This window comes from Sebastes umbrosus, chromosome 4 (assembly GCF_015220745.1).
Source record: "Sebastes umbrosus isolate fSebUmb1 chromosome 4, fSebUmb1.pri, whole genome shotgun sequence".
NCBI lineage: Eukaryota > Metazoa > Chordata > Actinopteri > Perciformes > Sebastidae > Sebastes > Sebastes umbrosus.
In genome coordinates, this window is record NC_051272.1 from 6,249,342 (window position 1) to 6,261,769 (window position 12,428).

The window sequence follows — 12,428 nt, forward strand, 5'->3', positions numbered from 1 at the left end:
TTAAATGTTAATATCATATGCGATCATGTTCATTAAATTGTGGGTTGCCAAAATCATGATCACGATTAATATTAATTTAATTGTGCAGCCTTATTAACTGCAAAAAAATGTAATTGGAAAAAGATTGACTGACACTCCCCCTTAACTACTGCCATTAAGTAACACTCCCAATGCAGTCAACACATTCTTTTAACCATATGCCTTTAGGTGATTTTGCGGTTTAGATTCTCACAGTGAAACACTGTGAGAAGAGGAAAGCTGGTGGAGATCAACACAAGGAGTCTCTGAGCCGCTCACATTTGAAAATTCATTGCTTAAGGCATATCACTTTCTGTTCCTGACCCCAATCTTTAAATTCTTTAATTACGTTTTTTAAGCCACGCTAGTGGCATGGTCCTAGGACTGGAAATGTCTGTCTTTTGGTTGGTTCACCATTTCGGTCCAGACTGAAATATGTCAACAACTATTGGATGAATTGTGGTAGTATTTGGTACAGACATTCATGGTGCCCGGAGGAGGAATCCTAATGACTTTGGTGATTCTCTGACTTTTCATCTAGCATCACCAGCAGGTCAAATGTTTCACTTAGTGAATTACTAGATGTAATTTATCATATACATCCATTTTTTTTTAATGAACCATTTAGTCTGTAAAATGTAAGAAAATGGTCAAAATGTCCATCACAGTCCCCAAGAGCTGACTTTAAATGGATAGTTTCAATGTTTTGAAGTGGGGTTGTATGAGGTACTTATCCATAATCAGTGTATTACCTACAGTAGATGACGGTCAGCATTCTCCCAGTTTGGAGAAACAGACTAGGGTACCGGCGTGGAAGCAAAGCAATGTACTGCTGTGGACGGGGCCGGCAGCAAAACGTATTTTAGCCACCTAAAAGAAAGGCTCACCTACAAAATATCGATATCCGTTTAAGTGTACGCTATATTAAATATATTTTCCAATGGGGAACTGAACTGAAAGTGAAACTTCTCTATGCTGTCAACTGAGTCTGGTGGCTTTGAAGAGAGCATAGATAAGTTTCACTTTCAGTTCAGTTCCCCGTCGGGAAAGGGCTGTCTGACGGCAAGATAAACCAGTGAAAATATTCTAAATATAACATACACTTAAACGGATATCGATTTTTTTAAGTGGGCCTTTCTTTTAGGTGTCTTAAATATGTTTTACTGCTGTCCCCGTCCACAGCAGTACATTGCTTTGCTCCCATGCTGGTACTCCTGTCTGTTTTTCCAAACTGGGGGAGTGCCGACCGTCATCTGCTGTATGTAATACACTGATTATGGATAAATACCTCATACAACCCCACTACAAAACATCCAAACTATCACTTTAAGTGTGTCTCAATTCACATGTTTGTAATGCAAATTTTCTATTTGTGCATTGGCTAATCGTTTCAGCGCTAAAAGTAACCCAGATTGGGAGCTGCCATGTTCAACTACACTCAGCGGCTGCTAACCAGTGATCAGATCGACTTGAACAGATTGGGATTAGGTGTCTAGTGTATATATATACCTCAACCAGGTTTCTGAACGGAGGGGAAAGCACTACTCATGTTAAATTACCTCAGGTGCCCAGGTAATTCTTGTCTGGCTGGGGATTTGAACCGGCAGCCTGCAGGTCTTCAACTGGTCTCTCTTGGCTTTCAGGTTGTCTGATCGTGTTCCATTAATGTAACAAATAGCTGCTCTGCACCCTTAGTCACTCACCTACAAGACAGAGTGCTACTTTGCAGCAGGGACCACAGCCTTTTTCCACAGAATTACCCTCGGCCTAAAAATAGACCACCGCATCACACGCTCACACACACAAACACATACAGGCAGAGACAAACACGTTACACATGCATGGACATACACATACTGTAGATACAGATAAGGGGACTCAGATGTGACAGTATTGGAGCCGCTCCGCGTCTTTGCATCATGCTTGGCCAACCAGCCTCCCTCTAATTAACGAGAACGTTTGCAGTTTTCCAGCTGTGGATGCCTCCCAGTGCTGCTGCCAGTCCATATGCACACTCACGCAGCCGTCACACCAACTCTTAAATGATAATAACAGTGTGACGAAGGTGGCAGGGTATTTGTGTGTGTTTGCAGTGCCATGGGGAGTAGTCTTTCTTCCGAGCTTTCAGAATAGAGGATGGTGTAATGAGATTTCATGAATATGGGCACGGTGTATAAGTATGTTTGGCTGGCTTATACAACAGGCACGCACACACAAACACAATAATAATGCAAGAACGTCATGGTTTGCTGAAAAAGAGATATACAAACAGCACCCATGCATTTCCTTAATGTGTGCAATGAAAGATGAATTGACGTCAGTACCTCAGATGTACTTTTATACAGTAGAATTATAACTTAATGGGCTGGAACAGTAAATACTACCACAGAGTTAAATACTGCTAATAGACCTGAGCTGGACGAGTTAAGTCAAACTGCTCAGATGGTTCCTTACAATATAATTTCACCTATATCTGTACTGGCTGACCCTTTCAAGGCTTTTATCACAATTTGTGGTGCTGCATAGAGCGCTATCGCTTGTTTATTCAAAGTTTATTAATATTGAACGTTGGTCCAAATTGCACCAACCTCAACACTGCACGGCCTTGGGTCCCCACCAATACACCAGCCAAGTGTGAAGTAGATCGGATGGATGGTTCTCGAGATATGTGAAGGACACACCCACAGACACACAGACAGACAGACGGACAGGTTTCTTGCTTCATAGTTAGATTACTTGATTAATCCATAAAAATAGCCAGCAGATTAATCGCTAACAAAAATAATTATAAGTTATAGGCTTAGTCGCTACCTAGAAGATGGGGCAGGAATCTGGTTGTCACTAGTTAATGGGGAAATTGATGTGAAGTCGGTGGTTCAAGAGATCAATATTTGGGTTATACTGATTCAATTCTTGTATTTACAGGTCCATTTTCAATTGTGGTGGTGTTTGAATTGTGTGTGGTTTCAGCGGGGATGTAGTTAGAGTCCATCTGTATGCACATATTTGTCCAAGTTCAGAACTTTTCAATTTCAATAAATTAAGCACCGTTATGTAAATTCTAATCCACCGGCCGGTTGGGGTCTTTCTGTGTGAAGTTTGCATGTTTTTTTCTGTTTGCTCAGATGTTTTTGGTAGGGCTGTCCTTGACCAAAGAAATTCTTAGTTGATTCTCCACACAGAATGACACAAAATAATCACTTTAAATATTGTGTTTATCAGAGATGTGCTCATAAGTTTCTTTGAAATAACTCATTCAGCATGAAAAAAGCATAAAAAATGACAAATGACTAATACCCTGTTTTTGTTCTGATGGAGTTTAGGATGCCTTCTGTAACACTTTGGCCATGGGTTGCCTTTTGGCTAATTCTGTCATTTTTATTTGCACTGTCCCTTCTTAAGTAAGCTAAACTAAACTAAGACCAAAACGACCGATTAGTTGACTAATCGACTAAGAGGGTGCAGCCCTAGTTTTCTATCACAGCAATCAAATCAGCTAAATGCATGAAAAGGGTTGTCACAATACTAGAACGAAAAGTTCTGTTTTTTACCTCACTTGAAGACATGTTTACTTTCCTCTCAGTCATGGTCTTGTATCGAAGTCTGTTTCCCTTTTGAATGGTGTTACCCTCCTGTTAGAATGGTGCCGTACCCTTCACCACTCAGACATCAACAGAAATCAGCAATGCTGAGCTTTCAGCGTACACACTTAAATGCAGTTATTGCCTCCTTCTCTCTGATGGCAGCCGTTCAGGTTCACTGGCCAGACTTTCCAGCAGGTGTCTGTCTGGCAGCCGAACCGGTGACCTGCAGGTCACAAGCCCACTTTTCTAACCTCCTACCTGATAGTCTATAGAGGCTTTGTCAGTGTCTGACTAATGTCATGGCAACCATGGCTGACATGGAGGTCCAGTGGAAAATTGTCTGTACTCAAATAATAGCTGTAATTATGTAACAACTGGAGCAGAAAAAAGGTACCAGAAAAAAGAAGCTAATCATGGTGTGTGTGAAGGTCCATTCAGTAACGTAGTAAGTCAGACTGAATGGTCTGATGAGGCACAGACGGCCTATTTCCAGAAATACGTCACTGAGACACACAGAACTGTCTCACTTTTAGTCCCAGCCTTTTTTCTGCTACATAGAATAAATGTTCGTGTTAAATAGTTATTAATAAACCAGGCTGATATAGCTCTGCAAATGCTAATGTTGAGATGCCACACAACTTTGCTACTGAACAAATTAAATGTGTAAAAATATGCAAAACAAGTGTTCGGTCATCTCTCAGTAACTATATAAATTGTTGATGCCATGTGTAACAATATCAGCCATTGCTAAGGACTTTGATTATATTTTCTTACATCTAATGAAATCCTTCTCTACTTTGTCTGCGTGTGTTTCAGGGCTCCCGGAAGGTGCACAGCTTTGGGAAGAGAGAGCAGGCCATTAAAAGGAATCCCAATGTCCCCGTGGTGGTCCGAGGATGGCTGTACAAACAGGTCAGGACACACACACACACACACACACACACACACACGCACACGGCCTCCTCCCAGCTGGTCGTGCCTGGAACACCTCCCTAGGGAGGCGCCCAGGGGGCATCCTTACCAGATGCCCGAACCACCTCAGCTGGCTCCTTTCAACGCAAAGGAGTAGCGGCTCTACTCCGAGTCCCTCACGGATGACTGAGCTTCTCACCCTATCTCTAAGGGAGACGCCAGCCACCCTCCTGAGAAAAAAACATTTTAGCCGCTTGTACCCGCGATCTAGTTCTTTCGGTCATGACCCAGCCCTCATGACCATATAGGTGAGAGTAGGAACGAAGATTGACCGGTAGATCGAGAGCTTTGCCTTCCGGCTCAGCTCTATTTTCGTCACAACGGTGCGGTAAAGCAAATGCAATACCGCCCCCACTGCTCCGGCCAATCTCACGTTCCATAGTCCCCTCACTCGCGAACAAGACCCCGAGGTACTTGAACTCCTTCACGTGGGGTAAGGACTCATTCCCTACCCGGCGTAGGCAATCCATCGGTTTCCTGCTGAGAACCATGGCCTCAGATTTAGAGGAGCTGATCCTCATCCCGGGCGCTTCACACTCGGCTGCGAACCGATCCAGTGAGTGCTGGAGGTCACAGACCGATGATGCCAACAGGATCACATCATCTGCAAAAGCAGATATGAGATCCTCAGCACACCGAACTGCAAACCCTCCCCCCCTACCCTAATCAATTCAATTCTATATGTGTATACTGGAATTTGAAGTCTTGTTTAAGTGTTGACCAACAACAACAACAACAACAACAACAACAACAACAACAGAGAACAACTATTTGAAAAATCAACTAATAGTTTCAACTCTAAATTGAACTCTACTTCATAGAAAATGAACAGGATAGTTCTTTAAACAACAATGCAACATGCAATAGACTACTGTAAGTTTATTAGCTAATTTTAGTCTTGAGATGTTCGTGTCTCTTTAATACACGACTACAGGGATGAGATCCAGCTTGTATGGTCCTGCAACGTTTCCTCCAGTGGCCTACTTCTATTTTTTCTTGATTTATGTCTTTTGCTTTGGCAATATAGAGCACCTGCTGTTGATCACAGACAGGCTATTACTGGAGACACTCTGAGTGTCTGAAGTCGTACTCAAAATATCTGTAGTTGGCATCGTCCCACTGGAGGACGCCTGGCGTCGGTACAAGACAAACAGCGAGTGATGTTACCGCGAAGCAATTACACTTTAATGACCACACACAAATACACACAGGCGGGAACGCGCACACAACATATAGAGTCTATTTGTGCGGTGCAGTTACATTTTAATTAGAAAAGCAGTGGTAGGGGAACACACATGAACACAAATGTACACGTATACTTACATTCACACACACTTCATCACTAACAAATAGACAGCCATTTGCTCCCTAACATCTCCTCATACGGGGTTACAAAGATGAAACATGTATCCGTCTGTGTTTGTGGTGATTTCATCCCTTCTGGATCTCCTCTCCTCTTCAAACTGCACCATTTTCAGCCAGGGAACATTAAAGACAAAGCGGCCAGTGGATCAGCCGTGGCAGGCCCAGCGAGCCGGTGAACGAGGACAAATGATCACTCCCTTCCCTCCCTCTCTTCTTCTCTCCTCCCCCCCTTTCGTCATATTTAAGATGTCGGTCTACTCTTTCTTGTTATCTCCTCCAATCTGTGCTACTTTCTGCCTCATTATTCATTCATTCATTACTTACACTCTTTATCCCTCTTTATCTCTGCAGGACAGCTCTGGGATGCGTCTTTGGAAGAGGAAGTGGTTCGTGTTGGCTGATTTCTGCCTGTTCTACTACAAAGGTGAGTCTTTATGTGCAGTGTAATGTCGACCGGACCTAAATTCCCACTTACTACCTGTTCCACCACCTGCCTCTTTGTGTTTTTTTGCTCCCCCGCAATCATTCATTCAGGAAAGGGCAAAATAACATAAAAACACCTTAAAATCAAATACAATTCAAAATGGTAACACCTCCACTGCTTTTAAAATTACCACAGCGTTCAATCAGCACCTCTCAGGAAGCCTCAACAAAGGCTGAATGTTATAAGCTTCACATGTGTTGGATTTATTGAATGGCTATTGTGTTGGACTGGATTGTGTTCTGCAGGTGTCTCACTGGTGTTGTTTGAAAAAATGATGCACCTGAGATCAACAAAAGTTTGCTACCATAAAATTGGAATTAACTGTAGAGTAATCTTACAGTTGTTAGCACATATCTATTGGATCAGTATCATGTTATAGCATGAAAAGTTTATTGTTATTACAGGATGTTTTTCACATTATAATAAGATATTTTCACGTTATAATGACATACTAACTTCTCACGTTATAACAAGAAGCTTTTCTTGTTGTAACAACTATTTATCTGGTTAGAAAGTGAAACCTTCCACACTGGAGCCCTTTCAGCTGATCTTTTTTTGTTTTGTTTATTTGAAAATTAATTTTAAAAAGACACTTACACTGTTATAACACTAATGTACATGCACAGTTAAAAGAACATCAAGGATAACACTAAAAAAGGTCACAGGACTTATTTCCATTGTTGACCATGTTGTAGTTTGACGTCGTAGAGGTGTGTGCACGTGGAGATAGTGAAGTAAGGCATAAGCGGCACATAAAAAACATCAATTATTATATAACAATAATTATGGGGCGGTATATAGCGCTACACGTGTCCGTCCTTCCTTCCGTCCGTTCGCGTGTCACACTTTCGTTTCCGGAGCAGAACTCGGAAACTATTTAACTTAGGAACTTCAAATTTGGTACGATGGTTGACATTGTGGTCTAGTTGTGCCTTTTGGGGGTTAGAAGTCCAGGGTGCCCGTTAGTTAATTAGTTAATGCCCATTCATTCCATTAGTTCCAAAAGGACAAAACCTTCGGCCCTGCTTTAGTAGGGGTCAAGCAGTGAGAGGGAATATGTGAGCCATGCTCACTTTTGCCTTGTTCATCACGGTATAACATGAAATGTTTCACGTTATAATAAGATAAATAGTATATTGTTATATCAAGAAAAGTTTCTTATAACATGATAAGTTTGTTTGCCATAGTAATGTGAGAATATCTTGTTATAATAATGAAATGATAATTCATAATATTTACTAAGTATTAAATATCCAAAATAATGTTTATATGGTTAGAATGTGTGGAGCAATAAACTACAACAAACTTTGTTTAACATTAAAATAACTATTAACTAAGTTTAATTAAGTATCAATTTACCATTCATAAATGATTATTATAAAGTGTTACCAACTTTTCACGTTATAACGTGATGCTGATCCATTTTTCTTTTTCTGTCTTGGCTGCAATACGCTGCCGTACTAAAACTTAGCTTTATAAATATATACGTTCTTCTCTTTCTTGGCTTTAAATTGAGGGAAGTGCAGACTACCAGGGGGAAATATGTCTTTGGAGATGAATAAAATATATGTCCGTCCTGGAAATGTGACAGTTTCAACAAAAAAGGTTTGGACAAAGTTGAAACGTTTGAATTGATGGTGCTGGATTTGAAGCGAACTGCAGCTGACAAAGGAGCCAGTGATTCAATCTGGGCGGCATTAATCTGATCTTTCTCAGTGAGTTATAGCTCAAACACATGGAGAGATATGGAGACACACTCAGCGACATCACACACTCTCCTCTCTCACCATGCCTCCCTCGCCATCCGTCTCCATGCCCTGGCTGTCTTTATCTGCCTCTCCACGCCTTTCTGTTTCATCTCCATATTCTTAACCGAAACCTTTTGGGACGCGCTCCTCTGCCTCCGAGGAGGAAATCAATTCTCTGTCCTTTCATTTTCTCTCTCTTATCCGTCTTTCTCTCTCAGTTCAAAGGTTTCTCCTCTCAACATGAAAACACTTGATCTGTCTCCAGCACCTCTCGTCCCCTCCCTTCATCCCATGTTCTTACACAAACAACAAAACCTCCCATCGCTATCTTTGTTTTTTTATTATTACCGTCATTTGTTTGATAGTTCCTGTCGGGGCTGTAGAGGTCTTGGTTTTGTTTTTTTGTAGTTTATTATTTTAGAAAATTGGGAATTGTAGCAGACTGGTGTTTTAATTTTAAGATTAAAAACTTGCAAACTATATTTTTATTATCTCCACCAGGAGATAATGAGATCGGTCGTGTGTGTGTGTGTGCATCTCTGTGTCCGTCCGCGGCTAATCTCGGATACTGCTGCACCAAACTGCAGAATATTTTGGGTGCTCATTTGAGGCTGCATGCTCAAGGACCTCTCGTGGTTGCAGTGATTCACACTTTCACAATACAAGGGCCCGAGTTGCACACAGCTGAGTGCATCGCCGCCGCTCAGCCACCGCTCAGCCGCCGCTCAGCCGCCGGGTTATAGAGTTATTTGAATACATAAAATTAGAGCTGAAACATTTAGTCTTTTAGTTGATGAGTTGATCGACAGACAAAGAATCAGCGACTCTTTCAATTTCTTCTCAGTCATCTTTCAAGCAAAAAGGCCTTAATTAAATCTGCAGATTAATCAAAATAATTATGAGTTGCAGCCTTCAATAAAGTATGAAACATTTACAGACATTTATTTTTCCTTTTGCCAATGGTCCAAAACTTTCCAGGGGAGGTCTGTCCGTTGTGGGGACTTAGACATTTTATTTGCTTTACAGCCCTGTAGCATACACACACCCTCTATCTGTAGACCCTCAATTCATATAAGAAAAAAACCCTTTAACTGAGGACAAAACGGACAAAATAGAGTGACAAAATACTGCCATTCATGTGCTGTTTGGGTGCTATCTAACTTCACTTGTCACGGTCTGGTCGGCTCAGTGTGTTTGTACGTGTGAGCGAGACCGACTGGGCAAAGCAGATAAAAAGACCTCACCGTCTCGCCCACCATTTAGGGAATGTCTCCTCCAAAGGTCCTTGAATTATTTTTAACCAATTACCCCTTTAATCCACAGCGCTGCCTTATCACCTCTCAGACAAACATAAACGCACAGGTGCCGCGCGCACATATTTTCATACCATTACTACATTTTACGATGTGGTAATCGCTGCGTACGCACGCGCGCACACATTCTAGCGTGCTGTCACAATGTTCAGTGGAAAACAAATACTGTTAGATATTAATTCATAGATGTGTGAACTAATTAAGATGAGACATCTTCTGGCTGCATGCATGTGTTTCGTGTTTGTGCTTTATATCTTTGTGAGGGCCAATTTGAGTTTGAGACCTTGAAGGATGTTTTTGGAAAGTGAGGACATTTTTAGCAGGCCTCTCTTCCTCACAGGGCTGTTGGAGGGTCAGAGGTTAAGGTGAAAGGTTGAAGGACTGCATTATTGTCGATGAGGGGTCCTTACAAATATAGAAGGACAAATGTGTGTGTGCTCTGATCTCAGCATGTGAACCGGATGGGGGCCGACACACAGAGGAATGGCGGCTGGCTGCCAGTTGGACCAGGCCGGCTTTAACTCTGTGACACTGGGATACCAGAGTGGTCATTTACTGTTTGGCACAACACCGTGGTCTGAATGACGGCATACGAGTGTGTTTATGTGAGTGTTATGATACTGGTGGCAGGCAGCGATGAAATTAGTGGGTGATGAGTGATATTTAATCTCTCGCTCTTTCCTTTCCTCCATATCTCCCTCCTCATTCCTTTCTCACCTTCCTCGCCCTGATTATCTACTCCCTCCCTCCCTCCCTCTCTCTCCTTCTCTCTCTCTCTTTCTCTCTCTCCAGACAGCAGAGAGGAAGCGGTCCTTGGCAGTATTCCTCTGCCCAGCTATGTCATTTCACCCGTGGGACCTGAGGACCACATCAGCCGCAAGTATGCCTTCAAGGTACGCCTCTCTTTGTTCTACAGACTACTCTAATCCCGACTCATGTCTTTGAATCACTTTCTCTGATGTGATTGTTTTTCTTTTTGGTTTGGAGTGTGTGTGTGCAGCCACCTATATTTCTGCTTTTGGATTAAAAACAAAGAAAGGAATGATTTCTTCTGAAATGAAGAAGAATTGTAGCACAGATTGATTGAAGGTCATGACACCTAATTCGACTAAACACAACCCTTTAAACTTAAAATCCAAGCTAGAATAGGAATAAAAGCTGTTCAAAACTGTTTTTGTTTTTTTTACCTGACAGCATGAAAGTTTCTGTTTCAGTCGATTAAAATATTTAATCGTGATTAATCACAAATTAATCGCACATTTTTTATCCGTTCAAAATGTACCTTACAGGGAGGTTTGTCAAGTATTTAATACTCTTCTACGAGTGCACTCAATGCAGAGAATGCAAAGCTCTCCTGCACACTTCATTTGATGTTGTTGAACATGATGCATCAAGTAATTCCAACTTCAGGAAAATTTTGAAATACTTTATTCCCACTTTAGGCCCATATGCTAAAACTGTATACCTTTCATGCTTTTTAAAACACTTTTGATGAGAGTTTCCACCAAGTGGTTCATATTGTTAATGACAGAGACGTTCATTAGAAATAATAAAACTGAAAAACCTGCCGCCTCTTTACAACAGATTACTTCCATCACACCTGTTGCGCTGTATGTCGAGCAGCAGGTTTGGTGGCATGCGACTATTCGCCACCTCCAAGCATAATTTATGACTTATATAACTTTACATTGTGTGTTCATTTCTTTTGAACAAATATTTGTGTGCCATTAAAGACAAGCCTGTTAAAAACTGGGGCTCAGACAACAAGCAATGACAACATTTATTTAGGCTGTAAGCAGAAAAAGCAGCTTGAAGTCACAAAGATCAGTTAAATTAAGTATTTAAAAAAAAAAAATCCTTCTCCAAACCATTGTTTTTTCAGCAGTCGCCTAATTGATAAAGCAATTATGTCAAAATACGGAAATATTTATAATGATTTTTGAACATCTATTAATAAAATAGATCAACATCTTCCCACAGTCATACCCCGGCCTACCGACCCAGCCACCCCTCAGCTCTGTGCAGCACTCAGCACCTGTTGTAGCGACGTCCATTACCGCTGAATGTCTGTCAGTGTCTTTATTGAGACAGACAAGCTCCTCTGGAATGGAATGAAACTTCTCCATTCCCCGAGGCAGTGAAGTCTTTGAGTCGAGCCCGACATGTGTGAAGTTAGGAGGCGGGCATAACGTACATAACGAGTGTTTGCCCTCATGTGCAAATAGGCTTCCACTTTATTTATAGATTAAATATGTGTATGCAATAAACAGATGTATATATACGCACAAGGTTTTCAGGTCCCACAGGCACAGCCATTTGCTTTTTGTCATCACTAAGTCATCAAGTTTATTTAACTTTTACGGTTTATTACATGTTTGCGTCGTTGTTAAAGAAAAGCCTCGTTTGATAACTGCAGCGGCCATATCCCCAGATCTATCCTCGAGCAAGACACAGATCCACTACCTTCTCACTGCTTAAAGGTCTTTGGATACGTTGACTTTCACTAATTTAGTGACCTCAAACTGGACAAGTTGGGTATCTTCCAATCACAATCAACAAGCACTTATATAGATATAGATATAGATATAGATATAGATAAGCTTCACAAGCATTCTGCAGACAGAAGCTGCAGATCCAGATGTGGTCCATAGCTCTCTTCATCCAGACGTTGTGTTGTGTACCAGAAGATAGTCCTGGTGGAGCTTTACAGTGCCATGAGAGGAGGGTTGTAAAGAGGCACATGAGAGGATTGCCTCACATTTGAGGGTCAAAACACTATGAATGTTGTGCACCGTCTGAGGACGTCTGCTCCTGACTAAAGGCCTCATTATAACTGGAGAGAGCTTCAACTGGTGCATACTACAATCACAGTGGGCATTAGAAAGCTGCACTATAGTTGAACCTGGATTGTAGACTATGTAGCTTCATGGCTATGATATAAGTC

At 41.5% G+C, this 12,428-nt stretch overlaps 1 protein-coding gene across 10 annotated transcripts in view; it reads left to right on the forward strand.

Annotated features, from left to right (window-relative positions):
* Positions 1–12,428, forward strand: part of LOC119486138 (pleckstrin homology domain-containing family A member 7-like) — a 177,827-nt gene that overhangs the window by 123,111 nt on the left and 42,288 nt on the right. For all 10 annotated transcript variants that reach the window (XM_037766021.1, XM_037766019.1, XM_037766020.1 and 7 more), the window contains 3 exons: positions 4,419–4,514; positions 6,291–6,363; positions 10,277–10,377. In XM_037766021.1, the coding sequence (XP_037621949.1) occupies positions 4,419–4,514; positions 6,291–6,363; positions 10,277–10,377 (270 nt within the window). The remainder of the gene's footprint in view (positions 1–4,418; positions 4,515–6,290; positions 6,364–10,276; positions 10,378–12,428) is intronic.